Source organism: Oncorhynchus clarkii, chromosome 2, assembly GCF_045791955.1.
Source record: "Oncorhynchus clarkii lewisi isolate Uvic-CL-2024 chromosome 2, UVic_Ocla_1.0, whole genome shotgun sequence".
In the NCBI taxonomy this organism is placed as follows: domain Eukaryota; kingdom Metazoa; phylum Chordata; class Actinopteri; order Salmoniformes; family Salmonidae; genus Oncorhynchus; species Oncorhynchus clarkii.
This window is the reverse complement of record NC_092148.1, coordinates 93197424-93220214: the sequence shown is the minus strand read 5'-3', so window position 1 is coordinate 93220214 and position 22791 is coordinate 93197424. Positions and strand designations below refer to the sequence as shown.

At 43.7% G+C, this 22791-nt stretch overlaps 1 protein-coding gene across 1 annotated transcript in view; it reads left to right on the top strand.

Moving 5' to 3' along the window:
* LOC139383196 (dual oxidase 2-like) overlaps positions 1–22791 on the top strand; it is a 40108-nt gene that overhangs the window by 6000 nt on the left and 11317 nt on the right. Inside the window, exons 9-22 of the mRNA XM_071127647.1 lie at positions 444–534; positions 753–855; positions 2825–2997; positions 4618–4793; positions 5092–5210; positions 5457–5597; positions 5849–5962; positions 9386–9588; positions 9999–10184; positions 12440–12665; positions 12796–12889; positions 13231–13406; positions 13635–13707; positions 14791–14871. Coding sequence (XP_070983748.1) covers positions 444–534; positions 753–855; positions 2825–2997; positions 4618–4793; positions 5092–5210; positions 5457–5597; positions 5849–5962; positions 9386–9588; positions 9999–10184; positions 12440–12665; positions 12796–12889; positions 13231–13406; positions 13635–13707; positions 14791–14871 — 1956 coding nt within the window. The remainder of the gene's footprint in view (positions 1–443; positions 535–752; positions 856–2824; positions 2998–4617; positions 4794–5091; positions 5211–5456; positions 5598–5848; positions 5963–9385; positions 9589–9998; positions 10185–12439; positions 12666–12795; positions 12890–13230; positions 13407–13634; positions 13708–14790; positions 14872–22791) is intronic.

The window sequence follows — 22791 nt, the reverse complement described above, 5'->3', positions numbered from 1 at the left end:
AACACATCAGATTTCTTCAGGCTACTCCAATAGGGCTCCCGAGTGGCGCAGCGGTCTAAGGCACTCCATCTCAGTGCTAGAGGCGTCACTACAGACCCTGGTTCGATTCTAGGCTGTATCTTAACCTGCCATGATTGGCAGTCCCATAGGGCGGCGCACCATTGGCCCAGTCTCTCCCTGGGGAGGCCGTCGTTGTAAATAAGAATTTGTTTCTTAACTGACTTGCCTCGTTAAAATAAAGGTTAAAAAACTCAATATTTGTAGCAGAGTTAGTATCTCTAGGCTACACATGTTCTCTTGGGTTTGTGGTGTAGTTTTGTTCTAAGAAACAACAGACCCTCCTTTAATGCTGCGTTTGTGTCAACATTCATATATTATTAACAGCTGCTTGCATGTCATGTGTGTCACCGTGACTTTTTCCTACTTCCTGCTCTTGGCCACAGGGACAGAACTTGCCACTTTCAGAAGGTTGTCAACGTTGATGGGAGCACATCGCCAGCCCTTCGCCTGTGTAACAGCTTCTGGAACCGGCAGGTAAACCTATTGATCCAATTATGTACGAAAAACACATCTCTGTCAAATTGTTTAAAAAAAAATGTTGTGTTATTTATTGTAGCCTGGTCCCAGATACGTGTTAGTTGTCTGTCCGACTCATACGGCCATTTTGAATTTGATGCACCACTGATCTGGGACCAGGCGGTATCTGCTACCTACTTTATATGTACCGGTGTTGAGACAGTTGTCTGTTGTAGAACCCCAACCTGAAGTCCGGACAGGATATAGACCGTCTGATTATGGGCATGACCTCGCAGATCGCAGAGCGAGAGGACAACGTCATCGTGGAAGACTTAAGAGGTTTACGATTACTTTCAGTTTTAAATGGTATTTTTAAGGCCTTGTACTGGCACGTGGCTTTACATGGTCAGAAGTAGAGAGGAGTTGTCTCTGTCTTCATGCTTCGGTACCGTATGAAGAAACCTTGTGAAGTTTCAGTTGTCATAGCTACAGCTGTTATAGTTGAGTGAATCAAATCAAATTGTTATTTGTCACATGCGCTGAATAAAACAAGTGTAGTAGACCTTACAGTGAAATGCTGAATAAAACAGGTGTAGTAGACCTTACAGTGAAATACTGAATAGAACAGGTGTAGTAGACCTCACAGTGAAATGCTGAATACAACAGGTGTAGTAGACCTTACAGTGAAATGCTGAATACAACAGGTGTAGTAGACCTTACAGTGAAATGCTGAATACAACAGGTGTTGTAGACCTCACAGTGAAATGCTGAATACAACAGGTGTAGTAGACCTTACAGTGAAATGCTGAATACAACAGGTGTAGTAGACCTTACAGTGAAATGCTGAATACAACAGGTGTAGTAGACCTCACAGTGAAATGCTGAATACAACAGGTGTAGTAGACCTTACAGTGAAATGCTGAATACAACAGGTGTAGTAGACCTTACAGTGAAATGCTGAATACAACAGGTGTAGTAGACCTTACAGTGAAATGCTGAATACAACAGGTGTAGTAGACCTTACAGTGAAATGCTGAATACAACAGGTGTAGTAGACCTTACAGTGAAATGCTGAATACAACAGGTGTAGTAGACCTTACAGTGAAATGCTGAATACAACAGGTGTAGTAGACCTTACAGTGAAATGCTGAATACAACAGGTGTAGTAGACCTTACAGTGAAATGCTGAATACAACAGGTGTAGTAGACCTCACAGTGAAATGCTGAATACAACAGGTGTAGTAGACCTTACAGTGAAATGCTGAATACAACAGGTGTAGTAGACCTCACAGTGAAATGCTGAATACAACAGGTGTAGTAGACCTTACAGTGAAATGCTGAATACAACAGGTGTAGTAGACCTTACAGTGAAATGCTGAATACAACAGGTGTAGTAGACCTCACAGTGAAATGCTGAATACAACAGGTGTAGTAGACCTCACAGTGAAATGCTGAATACAACAGGTGTAGTAGACCTCACAGTGAAATGCTGAATACAACAGGTGTAGTAGACCTTACAGTGAAATGCTGAATACAACAGGTGTAGTAGACCTCACAGTGAAATGCTGAATACAACAGGTGTAGTAGACCTTACAGTGAAATGCTGAATACAACAGGTGTAGTAGACCTCACAGTGAAATGCTGAATACAACAGGTGTAGTAGACCTCACAGTGAAATGCTGAATACAACAGGTGTAGTAGACCTCACAGTGAAATGCTGAATACAACAGGTGTAGTAGACCTTACAGTGAAATGCTGAATACAACAGGTGTAGTAGACCTCACAGTGAAATGCTGAATACAACAGGTGTAGTAGACCTTACAGTGAAATGCTGAATACAACAGGTGTAGTAGACCTCACAGTGAAATGCTGAATACAACAGGTGTAGTAGACCTCACAGTGAAATGCTGAATACAACAGGTGTAGTAGACCTCACAGTGAAATGCTGAATACAACAGGTGTAGTAGACCTCACAGTGAAATGCTGAATACAACAGGTGTAGTAGACCTCACAGTGAAATGCTGAATACAACAGGTGTAGTAGACCTCACAGTGAAATGCTGAATACAACAGGTGTAGTAGACCTCACAGTGAAATGCTGAATACAACAGGTGTAGTAGACCTTACAGTGAAATGCTGAATACAACAGGTGTAGTAGACCTTACAGTGAAATGCTGAATACAACAGGTGTAGTAGACCTCACAGTGAAATGCTGAATACAACAGGTGTAGTAGACCTTATAATAAATAAAATAAAAGTAATAAAAGTAATAAATATTGATGTATATTGGTGGGCCTTCTCCCCACTAGATTATATGTACGGGCCTCTGCGTTTCTCGCGGTCGGACTTGGTGGCTCTGACGGTGCAGAGAGGCCGAGACTTTGGCCTGCCCAGCTACAACCAGGTCAGAGAGGGGCTGGGCCTGGTCCCTGTGGAGAGGTGGGGAGACGTAAACCCTCAGCTCAACACCACCAACCCACAGGTACTATCAGAACTTATTACGCAATGCTCATGAATGTTTTCTGTATGGGTTATTAACGTGTTTATACGTAAGTCCATACAGTATGTGCTGTTAATTAAACTACTGGTCTGAGATCAGTCAGAGCCACAGGGAGGGGATTAAACTACTGGTCTGAGATCAGTCAGAGCCACAGGGAGGGGATTAAAACTACTGGTCTGAGATCAGTCAGAGCCACAGGGAGGGGATTAAACTACTGGTCTGAGATCAGTCAGAGCCACAGGGAGGGGATTAAACTACTGGTCTGAGATCAGTCAGAGCCACAGGGAGGGGATTAAAACTACTGGTCTGAGATCAGTCAGAGCCACAGGGAGGGGATTAAACTACTGGTCTGAGATCAGTCAGAGCCACAGGGAGGGGATTAAAACTACTGGTCTGAGATCAGTCAGAGCCACAGGGAGGGGATTAAACTACTGGTCTGAGATCAGTCAGAGCCACAGGGAGGGGATTAAACTACTGGTCTGAGATCAGTCAGAGCCACAGGGAGGGGATTAAACTACTGGTCTGAGATCAGTCAGAGCCACAGGGAGGGGATTAAACTACTGGTCTGAGATCAGTCAGAGCCACAGGGAGGGGATTAAACTACTGGTCTGAGATCAGTCAGAGCCACAGGGAGGGGATTAAACTACTGGTCTGAGATCAGTCAGAGCCACAGGGAGGGGATTAAACTACTGGTCTGAGATCAGCCAGAGCCACAGGGAGGGGATTAAACTACTGGTCTGAGATCAGTCAGAGCCACAGGGAGGGGATTAAACCACTGGTCTGAGATCAGTCAGAGCCACAGGGAGGGGATTACAACTACTGGTCTGAGATCAGTCAGAGCCACAGGGAGGGGATTAAACTACTGGTCTGAGATCAGTCAGAGCCACAGGGAGGGGATTAAACTACTGGTCTGAGATCAGTCAGAGCCACAGGGAGGGGATTAAACTACTGGTCTGAGATCAGTCAGAGCCACAGGGAGGGGATTAAACTACTGTTCTGAGATCAGTCAGAGCCACAGGGAGGGGATTAAACTACTGGTCTGAGATCAGTCAGAGTCACAGGGAGGGGATTAAACTACTGGTCTGAGATCAGTCAGAGCCACAGGGAGGGGATTAAACTACTGGTCTGAGATCAGTCAGAGCCACAGGGAGGGGATTAAACTACTGGTCTGAGATCAGTCAGAGCCACAGGGAGGGGATTAAACTACTGGTCTGAGATCAGTCAGAGCCACAGGGAGGGGATTAAACTACTGGTCTGAGATCAGTCAGAGCCACAGGGAGGGGATTAAACCACTGGTCTGAGATCAGTCAGAGTCACAGGGAGGGGATTAAACTACTGGTCTGAGATCAGTCAGAGCCACAGGGAGGGGATTAAACTACTGGTCTGAGATCAGTCAGAGCCACAGGGAGGGGATTCAACTACTGGTCTGAGATCAGTCAGAGCCACAGGGAGGGGATTAAACCACTGGTCTGAGATCAGTCAGAGCCACAGGGAGGGGATTAAACTAACACATGGACAGAATCAGGATGAACTTCTCCTATTGCTGTGATGCAGTGAATAACCTGCCCTCTCTATTCTGTCTCTACCTTACTGGATCTATAGCTATTCAGGGACCTTGCAGACCTGTATCATGGGGACATTTCTAAACTGGAGCTGTTTCCTGGAGGTCTCCTAGAGTCTGTGGACGGTCCTGGTCAGGTCTTCTCCACTATCATACTGGACCAGTTTAACCGCATCAGGAATGGAGACCGCTTCTGGTTCGAGAACACACAGAACGGGTAGGAACAACGTCCAATACGAACTTCATACGGTAATCGTATGAAACTGTTACCGTTAGTTGAACCTCGATTTCCTGGCTTTCTCGCGTTTCGCTCGGGAAGCTTGGATGGATACCTGTGAGAACGTAAGCCACGAATGAAATAAAACAATAGCCTGGTGTTGAACTCGACTTTGAACTGAGGCAACACAAGACTAGTTAACAAGTCTGTTATGATCAGCTTTGATTCACTGTTTTGGGTGACGTTGTATCATAACGGTTCCAGTCGATCTGACAACTCCTTCTGGTTGTTCCTCAAGTCTGTTCACAGCTGAAGAGCTGCAGGCCATTCGCAACACAACCTTTCATGACGTCATTACAGCGGTCACCGGCGCGGAGGCTGAGGACATACAGAAAAGAGTCTTCTTCTGGAAGGATGGTAAAGATCATGTCCTCTTTAAATTTATAATCTTTGTGGTATTGCCAATACAAATAAGCAATGAAACCATAGTGTTCCCTGTAGCTCTAAAATGTTGCCTGTAGTTGCTGCTGGTACAGTAACAAATCTCCTTGTGTCTGTCTGTCTGTCTGTCTGTCTGTCTGTCTGTCTGTCTGTCTGCCTGTCTGCCTGCCTGTCTGTCTGTCTGTCTGTCTGTCTGTCTGTCTGTCTGTCTGTCTGTCCCAGGTGACCCTTGTCCCCAGCCCTCTCAGGTCACGACCTCTGAGCTCCACCCCTGCACCAACGCCACCAAGCTCAACTACTTTGACGCCGGGAGTAAAGCTGGCTTCGGCATCCTAGTCATCTGCCTGTTCCTCTTTCCCGTTGGTCGGTATCCGATGTTAACCAATCAGAATCCACATTTTACATGAGGTCATTAGTCTTATCCAGAGTGACTTGCGATCAGTTCATTTATTTAAAGTAGGTAAAACAACCAAATGTCACATTTTTTGGACAGGGGAAAACAATAGCAAGTAAAACATTTTAAAATAGCAGATTTTGATACACAATAATTTTGACCATAGCCGTGGTGAACTTCCCTGAGTGATTCTCTGTTGACTACATTGTTCCCCTGCCAGTGAGCTTCCTCATGGCTCTCGTGGTGGCCTACTTCAGAAAGTCCAAGTTTAAGAAGTTCCAGAAGAGAGGAGGAGCTAACGACACAACAAAGGAACCCGCTGCTGGAATCACAGGTGTGTATCAGGTGATCGTGTTTCTGTGGTACTGTGTGATGTGTCAGGTACTGTGTGATGTGTCAGGTTAGGTACTGTGTGATGTGTCAGGTACTGTGTGATGTGTCAGGTTAGGTACTGTGTGATGTGTCAGGTACTGTGTGATGTGTCAGGTTAGGTACTGTGTGATATGTCAGGTTAGGTACTGTGTGATGTGTTAGGTACTGTGTGATGTATCAGGTTAGGTACTGTGTGATGTGTTAGGTACTGTGTGATGTATCAGGTTAGGTACTGTGTGATGTGTTAGGTACTGTGTGATGTATCAGGTTAGGTACTGTGTGATGTGTCAGGTTAGGTACTGTGTGATGTGTTAGGTACTGTGTGATGTATCAGGTTAGGTACTGTGTGATATGTCAGGTTAGGTACTGTGTGATGTGTCAGGTTAGGTACTGTGTGATGTGTCAGGTTAGGTACTGTGTGATGTGTCAGGTACTGTGTGATGTGTCAGGTTAGGTACTGTGTGATGTGTCAGGTTAGGTACTGTGTGATGTGTCAGGTTAGGTACTGTGTGATGTGTCAGGTTAGGCACTGTGTGATGTGTCAGGTTAGGTACTGTGTGATGTGTCAGGTACTGTGTGATGTGTCAGGTTAGGTACTGTGTGATGTGTCAGGTTAGGTACTGTGTGATGTGTCAGGTACTGTGTGATGTGTCAGGTTAGGTACTGTGTGATGTGTCAGGTACTGTGTGATGTGTCAGGTTAGGTACTGTGTGATGTGTCAGGTTAGGTACTGTGTGATGTGTCAGGTACTGTTTGATGTGTCAGGTTAGGTACTGTGTGATGTGTCAGGTACTGTGTGATGTGTCAGGTTAGGTACTGTGTGATGTGTCAGGTACTGTGTGATGTGTCAGGTTAGGTACTGTGTGATGTGTCAGGTTAGGTACTGTGTGATGTGTCAGGTACTGTGTGATGTGTCAGGTTAGGTACTGTGTGATGTGTCAGGTACTGTGTGATGTGTCAGGTTAGGTACTGTGTGATGTGTCAGGTTAGGTACTGTGTGATGTGTCAGGTACTGTGTGATGTGTCAGGTTAGGTACTGTGTGATGTGTCAGGTACTGTGTGATGTGTCAGGTTAGGTACTGGGTGATGTGTCAGGTTAGGTACTGTGTGATGTGTCAGGTTAGGTACTGTGTGATGTGTCAGGTACTGTGTGATGTGTCAGGTTAGGTACTGTGTGATGTGTCAGGTTAGGTACTGTGTGATGTGTCAGGTACTGTGTGATGTGTCAGGTTAGGTACTGTGTGATGTGTCAGGTTAGGTACTGTGTGATGTATCAGGTTAGGTACTGTGTGATGTGTCAGGTTAGGTACTGTGTGATGTGTCAGGTTAGGTACTGTGTGATGTGTCAGGTTAGGTACTGTGTGATGTGTCAGGTTAGGTACTGTGTGATGTGTCAGGTTAGGTACTGTGTGATGTGTTAGGTTAGGTACTGTGTGATGTGTCAGGTTAGGTACTGTGTGATGTGTTAGGTTAGGTACTGTGTGATGTGTTAGGTACCGTGTGATGTGTCAGGTTAGGTACTGTGTGATGTGTCAGGTACTGTGTGATGTGTCAGGTTAGGTACTGTGTGATGTGTCAGGTTAGGTACTGTGTGATGTGTCAGGTTAGGTACTGTGTGATGTGTCAGGTACTGTGTGATGTGTCAGGTTAGGTACTGTGTGATGTGTTAGGTACTGTGTGATGTGTCAGGTACTGTGTGATGTGTTAGGTACTGTGTGATGTGTCAGGTACTGTGTGATGTGTCAGGTTAGGTACTGTGTGATGTGTCAGGTACTGTGTGATGTGTCAGGTTAGGTACTGTGTGATGTGTTAGGTACTGTGTGATGTGTCAGGTACTGTGTGATGTGTTAGGTACTGTGTGATGTGTCAGGTACTGTGTGATGTGTCAGGTTAGGTACTGTGTGATGTGTCAGGTTAGGTACTGTGTGATGTATCAGGTTAGGTGCTGTGTGATGTGTCAGGTTAGGTACTGTGTGATGTGTCAGGTTAGGTACTGTGTGATGTGTCAGGTTAGGTACTGTGTGATGTGTCAGGTTAGGTACTGTGTGATGTGTTAGGTACCGTGTGATGTGTCAGGTTAGGTACTGTGTGATGTGTCAGGTTAGGTACCGTGTGATGTGTCAGGTTAGGTACTGTGTGATGTGTTAGGTACTGTGTGATGTGTCAGGTTAGGTACTGTGTGATGTGTCAGGTTAGGTACTGTGTGATGTGTCAGGTTAGGTACTGTGTGATGTGTCAGGTTAGGTACTGTGTGATGTGTCAGGTTAGGTACTGTGTGATGTGTTAGGTACCGTGTGATGTGTCAGGTTAGGTACTGTGTGATGTGTTAGGTACCGTGTGATGTGTCAGGTTAGGTACTGTGTGATGTGTTAGGTACCGTGTGATGTGTCAGGTTAGGTACTGTGTGATGTGTCAGGTTAGGTACTGTGTGATGTGTCAGGTTAGGTACTGTGTGTTGTGTCAAGTTAGGTACCCTGTGATGTGTCTACTCTCCATCTCTCTGTCTCTCCTCTCTGTCTCTCCTCTCTGTCTCTCCTCTCCGTCTCTCCTCTCTGTCTCTCCTCTCCGTCTCTCCTCTCTGTCTCTCCTCTCCATCTCTCCTCTCTTTCTTGTCTCCGTCTCTCCTCTCTGTCTCTCCTCTCCGTCTCTCCTCTCTGTCTCTCCTCTCTGCCTCTCCTCTCCGTCTCTTCTCTCCGTCTCTTCTCTCCGTCTCTCCTCTCTGTCTCTCCTCTCCGTCTCCTCCCCATCTCTCCTCTCCGTCTCTTCTCTCCGTCTCTCCTCTCTGTCTCTCCGTCTCTCCTCTCCGTCTCTCCTCTCCGTCTCTCCTCTCTGTCTCTCCTCTCTGTCTCTCCTCTCTCTCCTCTCCGTCTCTCCTCTCCATCTCTCCTCTCTGTCTCTCCTCTCTGTCTCTCCTCTCCGTCTCTCCTCTCTGTCTCTCCTCTCCGTCTCTCCTCTCTGTCTCTCCTCTCCATCTCTCCTCTCTTTCTTGTCTCCGTCTCTCCTCTCTGTCTCTCCTCTCCGTCTCTCCTCTCTGTCTCTCCTCTCCGCCTCTCCTCTCCGTCTCTTCTCTCCGTCTCTTCTCTCCGTCTCTCCTCTCTGTCTCTCCTCTCCGTCTCCTCCCCATCTCTCCTCTCCGTCTCTTCTCTCCGTCTCTCCTCTCTGTCTCTCCGTCTCTCCTCTCCGTCTCTCCTCTCCGTCTCTCCTCTCCGTCTCTCCTCTCTGTCTCTCCTCTCTCTCCTCTCCGTCTCTCCTCTCCATCTCTCCTCTCTGTCTCTCCTCTCATTCTCTCCTCTCCATTTCTCCTCTCCTTCTCTGCTGTGGTTCGTCTCTCTTCTCCGTCTCTCTTCTACATCTCTTCTCTGCATCTTTCCTCTTCTCTCTCCAGCCTGTGAGTGGCAGGGCCCTAAGAAGCCCTTACGTCCAGTCAATCTGTTGGTGGATGATAAGAGGAGACTGCAGGTGTTTGACCAGTCTGGACCCGCTCAACGGTCACTCAGCCTTGGTTCCCAGACCCACCTGGACGTCCTGCTGTCCAGTGACTATTACTGCAGGGCTCTGCTGATGAAAGTACCCAAAGAGTATGACCTGGTGAGTGATTAACAGGGGACAAATAAGAAAGAGCATGGGATAGAGAGAGAGATAGGGGGGTGGAAAGAGAGAGAGAGAGAGAGAGATAGGGGGTGGAAAGAGAGAGAGAGAGAGAGGGAGAGGGAGGGAGGTAGAGAGAATGAGAGAGAGAGAGATAGGGGGTGGAAAGAGGGAGAGAGAGGGAGAGGAAGAGGGAGGGAGAGAGAGAAAGAGAGATAGGGGGTGGAAAGAGAGAGAGAGAGAGAGAGGGAGAGGGAGGGAGAGAGAGAGAGAGATAGGGGGGTGGAAAGAGAGAGAGAGAGAGAGGGAGAGAGGGAGGGAGAGGGAGGGAGGGAGACAGAGAGGGAGACAGAGAGGGAGAGAGTGTGTATGTATGTGTTTAAACTCTGTTTGTTGTGGTCTGTCTCCAGGTGCTGTACTTTGAGGACGAGGGCCAGCGTGGAGAGTTTGTCCGGTATCTTCGCTCTGAGGTGACAGACGGTGGACAGGAGCTGGCGGTGAGGGACATGACAGAGAAGGAGCTACTGAGAGAGGCAGTGACCAGAGACCAGAGGACTCAGATAGTTGAGACCTTCATCAGGAGTGCCTTTGCCAAGGTACTGTAATATGGTGATTTAGGAGACGTTTTACTGTAATATGGTGATTTAGGAGACACTTTACTGTAATTTGGTGATTTAGGAGACGCTTTTATCCTGTGCCACTTACAGAACTGTCAACAACCCTGGTGCTCAGTACAGATAGACACAGACCTTCTGTACCCCCTGGTTTGCAGTACGGATAGACACAGACCTTCTGTACCCCCTGGTGCTCAGTACGGATAGACACAGACCTGTACCACCCTGGTGCGCAGTACGGATAGACACAGACCTTCTGTACCACCCTGGTGCGCAGTACGGATAGACACAGACCTTCTGTACCCCCTGGTGCGCAGTACGGATAGACACAGACCTTCTGTACCCCCTGGTGCGCAGTACGGATAGACATAGACCTTCTGTACCCCCTGGTGCGCAGTACGGATAGACACAGACCTTCTGTACCACCCTGGTGCGCAGTACAGATAGACACAGACCTTCTGTACCACCCTGGTGCGCAGTACAGATAGACACAGACCTTCTGTATCACCCTGGTGCGCAGTACAGATAGACACAGACCTTCTGTACCACCCTGGTGCGCAGTACAGATAGACACAGACCTTCTGTACCCAGTACAGATAGACACAGACCTTCTGTACCCCCTGGTGCGCAGTACGGATAGACACAGACCTTCTGTACCACCCTGGTGCGCAGTACAGATAGACACAGACCTTCGGTACCACCCTGGTGCGCAGTACGGATAGACACAGACCTTCTGTACCACCCTGGTGCGCAGTACAGATAGACACAGACCTTCTGTACCACCCTGGTGCGCAGTACGGATAGACACAGACCTTCTGTACCACCCTGGTGCGCAGTACAGATAGACACAGATCTTCTGTACCACCCTGGTGCGCAGTACAGATAGACACAGACCTTCTGTACCCAGTACAGATAGACACAGACCTTCTGTACCCCCTGGTGCGCAGTATGGATAGACACAGACCTTCTGTACCACCCTGGTGCGCAGTACAGATAGACACAGACCTTCTGTACCACCCTGGTGCGCAGTACGGATAGACACAGACCTTCTGTACCCCCTGGTGCGCAGTACGGATAGACACAGACCTTCTGTACCACCCTGGTGCGCAGTACAGATAGACACAGACCTTCTGTACCACCCTGGTGCGCAGTACAGATAGACAGAGACCTTCTGTACCCAGTACAGATAGACACAGACCTTCTGTACCACCCTGGTGTGCAGTACATATAGACACAGACCGTCTGTACCACCCTGGTGCGCAGTACGGATAGACACAGACCTTCTGTGCGCAGTACGGATAGACACAGACCTTCTGTACCACCCTTGTGCGCAGTACGGATAGACACAGACCGTCTGTGCGCAGTACGGATAGACACAGACCTTCTGTACCCCCTGGTGCGCAGTACGGATAGACACAGACCTTATGTACCACCCTGGTGCGCAGTACAGATAGACACAGACCTTCGGTACCACCCTGGTGCGCAGTACGGATAGACACAGACCTTCTGTACCCCCTGGTGCGCAGTACAGATAGACACAGACCTTCTGTACCCCCTGGTGCGCAGTACGGATAGACACAGACCTTCTGTACCACCCTGGTGCGCAGTACAGATAGACACAGACCTTCGGTACCACCCTGGTGCGCAGTACGGATAGACACAGACCTTCTGTACCACCCTGGTGCGCAGTACAGATAGACACAGACCTTCTGTACCACCCTGGTGCGCAGTACAGATAGACACAGACCTTCTGTACCCCCTGGTGCACAGTACGGATAGACACAGACCTTCTGTACCACCCTGGTGCGCAGTACGGATAGACACAGACCTTCTGTACCACCCTGGTGCGCAGTACAGATAGACACAGACCTTCTGTACCACCCTGGTGCGCAGTACAGATAGACACAGACCTTCTGTACCCAGTACAGATAGACATAGACCTTCTGTACCACCCTGGTGCGCAGTACAGATAGACACAGACCTTCTGTACCACCCTGGTGCGCAGTACGGATAGACACAGACCTTGTGTACCACCCTGGTGCGCAGTACGGATAGACACAGACCTTCTGTGCGCAGTACGGATAGACACAGACCTTCTGTACCCATAGCATTGTTAACGCCATTCTCTAACTCACTGAGCCATTCAATGTGACCACCATTAACAATCCCAATGACACCAGGCTAAGCATACGTATTGACTTCAACCCAGAGTTAAAACAGATCCCCGTCCTCTATAGGTCCTGGAGATAGAGAGGGCTGGAGTCAGAGACCTGAGTGGTGCGTCCTGTAGGAAGACCCGGGAAGCCCTGCAGACTGAGCTGACAGGAACTGAGTTTGCCGACGCTCTGGGACTCAAACCGGACTCGCTCTTTGTCGACTCCATGTTCACGCTGGCCGACAAGGACGGAAACGGATACCTCTCCTTCCAGGAGTTCCTCGATGTCATCGTCATTTTCATGAAAGGTATAGGACGTGGATGCATATTCACAGCATTTGAATATGAATTAATACATGAATAGATGAATATGCGAATACATTAATTTGTGAATACATGAATACATTAATACGTATTTGAATTGGTATTTTGTCGTAGGTTCACCAGAGGAAAAATCCAAACTGATGTTCTCAATGCACGACGTTGACGGAGACGGTTTCTTATCGAAAGAGGAATTTTCCGGACTACTTCGGTAAGCGGTCCTTTCTTCATCGTTTCAGCCGGTCATCCTAAAAAAAAAAAAGCCTGGCTTTTGAAGGTACATTACACACTCAGCAGTGGTCCTCTGTAGATGTACAGTACGTCCACATCCCAGGCCGTTGGCTGCACACACAAACCCAACATGAAGAACTAAGCACCGTGCGACAGGTTCCTAACTCCGTCCTAGTGGGTTAACTGGTCTAGGCACAGCGGGTTAACTGCCTGTTCAGGGGCAGAACGACCTTGTCAGCTCGGGGGTTTGAACTTGCAGCCTTCCGGTTACTAGTCCAACACTCTAACCACTAGGCTACCCTGTCTCCCTCTGTTCTGCAGGTCATTCATAGAGATCTCCAGCAGCCTTCTGTCTAAAGGCCAGGCTGAGGAGGCTATCCAAGCCATGCTACAGGCCGCGGGCTTCAACGACAAGGAACAGATCACCTGGGAGGACTTCCACTTCTTGCTCCGGGACCACGAGAAGGAGCTGAAATTTGCCAAGCTCAACATTAAAGGTGACTATACAATAATATAGTATATGCAACTTAGCAGATCGCTTTAATCCAGAGAGTTTTAGAGGACAGAGATAAGATAACACCATTCATCTATACATGTGATTCTTGTGGGAATTGAACCCACCATCTTGGCATTGCTAGATCCACTCTTACCAACTGAGCAGGACAGGACCAAAGGCCTCCTCTGTCCTTGTCTCAGCACTTACCCATAATCCTCTGTATATCTAGGGATGGAGAAGGAGGGAGGAAACAGACTGAGTCGAAACCAACGTGTATCTTTCATCACCCCAGAGAGGAAAATGTAAGATAATAACACCAGGGAGTTCTTACCCCAGAGAGGAACGGATAAGATAACACCAGGGAGGTATTACCCCAGAGAGGAACGGATAAGATAACACCAGGGAGATATTACCCCAGAGAGGAACGGATAAGATAACACCAGGGAGATATTACCCCAGAGAGGAACGGATAAGATAACACCAGGGAGGTATTACCCCAGAGAGGAACGGATAAGATAACACCAGGGAGGTATTACCCCAGAGAGGAACGGATAAGATAACACCAGGGAGGTATTACCCCAGAGAGGAACGGGTAAGATAACACCAGGGAGGTATTACCCCAGAGAGGAACGGATAAGATAACACCAGGGAGGTATTACCCCAGAGAGGAACGGGTAAGATAACACCAGGGAGGTATTACCCCAGAGAGGAACGGGTAAGATAACACCAGGGAGGTATTACCCCAGAGAGGAACGGGTAAGATAACACCAGGGAGGTATTACCCCAGAGAGGAACGGGTAAGATAACACCAGGGAGGTATTACCCCAGAGAGGAACGGGTAAGATAACACCAGGGAGGTATTACCCCAGAGAGGAACGGGTAAGATAACACCAGGGAGGTATTACCCCAGAGAGGAACGGATAAGATAACACCAGGGAGTTATTACCCCAGAGAGGAACGGATAAGATAACACCAGGGAGGTATTACCCCAGAGAGGAACGGATAAGATAACACCAGGGAGGTATTACCCCAGAGAGGAACGGGTAAGATAACACCAGGGAGGTATTACCCCAGAGAGGAACGGGTAAGATAACACCAGGGAGATATTACCCCAGAGAGGAACGGATAAGATAACACCAGGGAGGTATTACAGATAGGATACCGTTTGACCAACATGTTGATTGTCAGGCTCTCATCAGGGTCGTGCACATGCTAATGATTTCTTGATGACAGGATGATTGCTTTTTCCAAGTAACCTGTTATTATATTTTGTGACTCAATTACTTCACTCCTTGTCTGCAGGTATGATAACCGTCAGTTTATAAACACTGGGCTTGGTAGTCTAGTGGTCCTTATTTAAAATGGTCATGTCCTCTCTGTCCTAGCTCGCCCTTAGAAGGGGACACGCAGTTCTCCAGCAGCCTGGGGAAAGACGGACAAGAGCTTCGTAGACGACAAGGGAAAAGGTAACTTAGAGGACAGAGGGTGCATCCGTTCATCTGTGTGTGTGTGTGATTCTTGTGGGAATTGTGGGACATAAAGAGCGTTGTGTTGAACACTGCGCGATGTTTAACAGTGAGAACCGCAGAATGGTGAACTTACTAAAGGACTGAGAGTTGACTGGCCGATATTAGGTTTGTTTTTTTGTGTGAATATTTTACGTCTGGATTTGAATGATTTTTGTACTTTTAGCGGCTTTGGGATTAAAATGTACGGTTTTCAAAAACCTATTTTGTGAAGATGACCTGGCAAGAGTTCATTACAACAGTACAGTACAGTACAATACAACAGCGAACACAAGGACAACCCTTCTAACCTCTAGACGCCTGTCCTCTGACATCCTCGTGGTCGGGTGACAGACGAGAGTTCATTTCACTAGTCTGACAACGTGCTATAGTGTCCGTGCCGTTAGTGGTCTTGGTGTATCTTATAACGTCTCTGTTCCGTGGCGCAGATGACATCATAGCGATGTCAGACTTCTTGGTACGTGTGTTTCAAGGTGAACATTTCCTCATGACTTCTTATGTCTGAGTAATGAAGTCATCGCTGGCCAACACCAATAGTGGTGATTGATATGTGCTAAATTACACCCTATTCTCTACGTAGTAATTTATTTTTTATTTATTTAACTAGGAAAGTCATTATGGTGATATCATCTATATGTATGCTAATTATGTATGCTAATTATGTATGCTGATTACGTCTACTGGCCTTCCTTAGCTCTTCTGTCCTTCCTTAGCTCCTCTGTCCTTCCTTAGAATATATATACATATATATTTTGCATTTGTCCATCACTAAGAAGACTTCTTCTCCATGTTGTATTTGATAAGTCGTGATCCTTGAATGAGCTGGGCGGTCTCATTGGTTAGATGGCAACCAAAGAGGAGCCAATTCCCCTTAGCTCTTCAGTCCTTCCTTAGCTCTTCTATCCTTCCTTAGCTCTTCTATCCTTCCTTAGCTCCTCTGTCCTTCCTTAGCTCTCCTGTCCTTCCTTAGCTCCTCTGTCCTTCCTTAGCTCCTCTGTCCTTCCTTAGCTCTTCGGAGATTAAATCAATGTTTTATTTTTACTGTAGTACCTACGTTTTCAGTTGACTTAATGACAAGAATCTCCTTCACTCTGTCCTTCCTTAGCTCTTCTATCCTTCCTTAGCTCCTCTGTCCTTCCTTAGCTCTTCTGTCCTTCCTTAGCTCCTCTGTCCTTCCTTAGCTCTTCTGTCCTTCCTTAGCTCCTCTGTCCTTCCTTAGCTCTTCTATCCTTCCTTAGCTCCTCTGTCCTTCCTTAGCTTCTCTGTCCTTCCTTAGCTCCTCTGTCCTTCCTTAGCTCTTCGGAGATTAAATCAATGTTTTCTTTTTACTGTAGTACCTACGTTTTCAGTTGACTTAATGACAAGTATCTCCTTCACTCACGTGACTGTATCTTCTTGATGGGGCCTAAGGGCCGTACAGAGCTGGGACTCTGTTTCATATTGTAGTGTTTTATACTGTAGTGTTTTATACTGTAGTGTTTTATATTGTAAATGTTTGACATGTTGTCTGCTGCTTTTTCGTCCAGGTCTTATAGACCTTATAGTCTTTATATCTTATAAAAGATATTAACATTAACAATGAGACTAAAAACTTGGGGATATAAAGGTTAAAAAAAAAATTTAAATAAAAAATAAGTTCTACTTCAGGGAAGTGTGAGTGATAGCAGTAATTTGGGGTTACCACGGTTACCTCAGGTTGTGTAAGAGACTTTGGTTGCTTGTGTGGATGACAGTATGTCTGGTATCTAGAGTGATGCCACCTGCCTCTACTTACCTCCATTAGCAGATAACACAACACTTGAGGTTTGAGCTCTTCAAATATAGGGATTATGATGGTTTTACCGTGCGGTAGAGTACTTAGTATTTACTGTGGGGGAATATTCTCTCTCTTCGGGAGAGAGAGAAAAAAAAAATCAACAAGCATTGTAGATTAATTTACCTTTCGGTTGATCTAGAAACACAAAGTATACATTTAGGCTGCTACATTATGTCACGTTCTGACCGTAGTTCTGTTATTTTATTCTTGGTTTTTAGTATTGGTCAGGGCGTGAGTTGGGGTGGGCAGTCTATGTTTGTTTTTCTATGTTTAGGTTTCTGTGTTCGGCCTAGTATGGTCCTCAATCAGAGGCAGGTGTCGTTAGTTGTCTCTGATTGAGAATCATACTTAGGTAGCCTGGGTTTCACTGTTGGTTTGTGGGTGTTTGTTTCCGTGTGAGTGTTTGGGCCACACGGTACTGTTTCGGTTTTTGTAGATTTCTCGTTTATTATTTTTGTTCCAGTGTTCAGTTGTTTTTTTGAATAAATCAATATGGACACTTAGCACGCTGCGTTTTGGTCCGATCCTTACTCCTCCTCAGACGAAGAGGAGGAAAGCCGTTACACATGAACTCACGTGACCTCACGTGAACTCAGCACCGTGGAGTCACAACTATACATTGAATACAGTACAGAGGGATCTGTTAGCAGAAAAAGTATTTTATTAACAAAAGGTAAACAAATACTTTTGATTTACAGAACTTATTTTTTGTTGTTGTTGCAGTTTTTATTTTATTTTTTACAGCTAATGTCCTGCAATTCCACACATTTTGCCATGAATTATACCACGTTCATATGATATCTGACTTATACCACGTTCATATGATATCTGACTTATACCACGTTCATATGATATCTGACTTATACCACGTTCATATGATATCTGACTTATACCACGTTCATATGATATCTGACTTATACCAGGTTCATATGATATCTGACTTATACCAGGTTCATATGATATCTGAATTATACCACGTTCATATGATATCTGAATTATACCACGTTCATATGATATCTGAATTATACCAGGTTCACATGATATCTGACTTATACCAGGTTCATATGATATCTGACTTATACCAGGTTCACATGATATCTGAATTATACCAGGTTCATATGATATCTGAATTATACCACGTTCACATGATATCTGACTTATACCAGGTTCACATGATATCTGACTTATACCAGGTTCACATGATATCTGACTTATACCAGGTTCACATGATATCTGAATTATACCAGGTTCACATGATATCTGAATTATACCAGGTTCACATGATATCTGAATTATACCACGTTCATATGATATCTGAATTATACCACGTTCATATGATATCTGAATCATACCAGGTTCACATGATATCTGACTTATACCAGGTTCACATGATATCTGAATTATACCAGGTTCACATGATATCTGACTTATACCAGGTTCACATGATATCTGAATTATACCAGGTTCACATGATATCTGACTTATACCAGGTTCATATGATATCTGAATCATACCAGGTTTATATGATATCTGAATTTTACCAGGTTCACATGATATCTGAATTATACCAGGTTCACATGATATCTGAATTATACCACGTTCATATGATATCTGAATTATACCACGTTCACATGATATCTGAATTATACCACGTTCATATGATATCTGAATTATACCACGTTCATATGATATCTGAATTATACCAGGTTCACATGATATCTGACTTATACCACGTTCATATGATATCTGACTTATACCAGGTTCACATGATATCTGACTTATACCAGGTTCACATGATATCTGACTTATACCACGTTCATATGATATCTGACTTATACCAGGTTCACATGATATCTGACTTATACCAGGTTCATATGATATCTGAATTATACCAGGTTCATATGATATCTGAATTATACCAGGTTCATATGATATCTGATTTATACCACGTTCACATGATATCTGACTTATACCAGGTTCACATGATATCTGACTTATACCAGGTTCACATGATATCTGAATTATACCACGTTCATATGATATCTGACTTATACCAGGTTCACATGATATCTGACTTATACCAGGTTCACATGATATCTGACTTATACCACGTTCATATGATATCTGACTTATACCAGGTTCACATGATATCTGACTTATACCACGTTCATATGATATCTGACTTATACCAGGTTCACATGATATCTGACTTATACCAGGTTCACATGATATCTGAATTATACCAGGTTCACATGATATCTGACTTATACCAGGTTCACATGATATCTGAATTATACCAGGTTCATATGATATCTGAATTATACCAGATTCACATGATATCTGACTTATACCAGGTTCATATGATATCTGACTTATACCAGGTTCACATGATATCTGAATTATACCAGGTTCACATGATATCTGAATTATACCAGGTTCATATGATATCTGACTTATACCAGGTTCATATGATATCTGAATTATACCAGGTTCACATGATATCTGAATTATACCAGGTTCATATGATATCTGACTTATACCAGGTTCACATGATATCTGAATTATACCAGGTTCACATGATATCTGAATTATACCAGGTTCATATGATATCTGAATTATACCAGATTCACATGATATCTGAATTATACCAGGTTCACATGATATCTGACTTATACCAGGTTCACATGATATCTGAATTATACCAGGTTCACATGATATCTGAATTATACCAGGTTCATATGATATCTGAATTATACCAGGTTCACATGATATCTGAATTATACCAGGTTCATATGATATCTGACTTATACCAGGTTCACATGATATCTGAATTATACCAGGTTCACATGATATCTGAATTATACCAGGTTCACATGATATCTGAATTATACCAGGTTCACATGATATCTGACTTATACCAGGTTCATATGATATCTGACTTATACCAGGTTCACATGATATCTGAATTATACCAGGTTCACATGATATGACTTATACCAGGTTCACATGATATCTGAATTATACCAGGTTCATATGATATCTGAATTATACCAGGTTCACATGATATCTGAATTATACCAGGTTCATATGATATCTGAATTATACCAGGTTCACATGATATCTGAATTATACCAGGTTCATATGATATCTGAATTATACCAGGTTCACATGATATCTGACTTATACCAGGTTCACATGATATCTGAATTATACCAGGTTCATATGATATCTGAATTATACCAGGTTCACATGATATCTGAATTATACCAGGTTCATATGATATCTGACTTATACCAGGTTCATATGATATCTGACTTATACCAGGTTCATATGATATCTGAATTATACCACGTTCATATGATATCTGAATTATACCACGTTCATATGATATCTGAATTATACCAGGTTCACATGATATCTGACTTATACCAGGTTCATATGATATCTGACTTATACCAGGTTCACATGATATCTGAATTATACCAGGTTCATATGATATCTGAATTATACCAGATTCACATGATATCTGAATTATACCAGGTTCATATGATATCTGAATTATACCACGTTCACATGATATCTGACTTATACCAGGTTCACATGATATCTGACTTATACCAGGTTCACATGATATCTGACTTATACCAGGTTCACATGATATCTGAATTATACCAGGTTCACATGATATCTGAATTATACCAGGTTCACATGATATCTGAATTATACCACGTTCATATGATATCTGAATTATACCACGTTCATATGATATCTGAATCATACCAGGTTCACATGATATCTGACTTATACCAGGTTCACATGATATCTGAATTATACCAGGTTCACATGATATCTGACTTATACCAGGTTCACATGATATCTGAATTATACCAGGTTCACATGATATCTGACTTATACCAGGTTCATATGATATCTGAATCATACCAGGTTTATATGATATCTGAATTTTACCAGGTTCACATGATATCTGAATTATACCAGGTTCACATGATATCTGAATTATACCACGTTCATATGATATCTGAATTATACCACGTTCACATGATATCTGAATTATACCACGTTCATATGATATCTGAATTATACCACGTTCATATGATATCTGAATTATACCAGGTTCACATGATATCTGACTTATACCACGTTCATATGATATCTGACTTATACCAGGTTCACATGATATCTGACTTATACCAGGTTCACATGATATCTGACTTATACCACGTTCATATGATATCTGACTTATACCAGGTTCACATGATATCTGACTTATACCAGGTTCATATGATATCTGAATTATACCAGGTTCATATGATATCTGAATTATACCAGGTTCATATGATATCTGATTTATACCACGTTCACATGATATCTGACTTATACCAGGTTCACATGATATCTGACTTATACCAGGTTCACATGATATCTGAATTATACCACGTTCATATGATATCTGACTTATACCAGGTTCACATGATATCTGACTTATACCAGGTTCACATGATATCTGACTTATACCACGTTCATATGATATCTGACTTATACCAGGTTCACATGATATCTGACTTATACCACGTTCATATGATATCTGACTTATACCAGGTTCACATGATATCTGACTTATACCAGGTTCACATGATATCTGAAGTATACCAGGTTCACATGATATCTGACTTATACCAGGTTCACATGATATCTGAATTATACCAGGTTCATATGATATCTGAATTATACCAGATTCACATGATATCTGACTTATACCAGGTTCATATGATATCTGACTTATACCAGGTTCACATGATATCTGAATTATACCAGGTTCACATGATATCTGAATTATACCAGGTTCATATGATATCTGACTTATACCAGGTTCATATGATATCTGAATTATACCAGGTTCACATGATATCTGAATTATACCAGGTTCATATGATATCTGACTTATACCAGGTTCACATGATATCTGAATTATACCAGGTTCACATGATATCTGAATTATACCAGGTTCATATGATATCTGAATTATACCAGATTCACATGATATCTGAATTATACCAGGTTCACATGATATCTGACTTATACCAGGTTCACATGATATCTGAATTATACCAGGTTCACATGATATCTGAATTATACCAGGTTCATATGATATCTGAATTATACCAGGTTCACATGATATCTGAATTATACCAGGTTCATATGATATCTGACTTATACCAGGTTCACATGATATCTGAATTATACCAGGTTCACATGATATCTGAATTATACCAGGTTCACATGATATCTGAATTATACCAGGTTCACATGATATCTGACTTATACCAGGTTCATATGATATCTGACTTATACCAGGTTCACATGATATCTGAATTATACCAGGTTCACATGATATGACTTATACCAGGTTCACATGATATCTGAATTATACCAGGTTCATATGATATCTGAATTATACCAGGTTCACATGATATCTGAATTATACCAGGTTCATATGATATCTGAATTATACCAGGTTCACATGATATCTGAATTATACCAGGTTCATATGATATCTGAATTATACCAGGTTCACATGATATCTGACTTATACCAGGTTCACATGATATCTGAATTATACCAGGTTCATATGATATCTGAATTATACCAGGTTCACATGATATCTGAATTATACCAGGTTCATATGATATCTGACTTATACCAGGTTCACATGATATCTGAATTATACCAGGTTCACATGATATCTGACTTATACCAGGTTCACATGATATCTGAATTATACCAGGTTCATATGATATCTGAATTATACCAGGTTCACATGATATCTGACTTATACCAGGTTCATATGATATCTGAATTATACCAGGTTCACATGATATCTGAATTATACCAGGTTCACATGATATCTGAATTATACCAGGTTCACATGATATCTGACTTATACCACGTTCATATGATATCTGGATTATACCAGGTTCACATGATATCTGAATTATACCAGGTTCACATGATATCTGAATTAT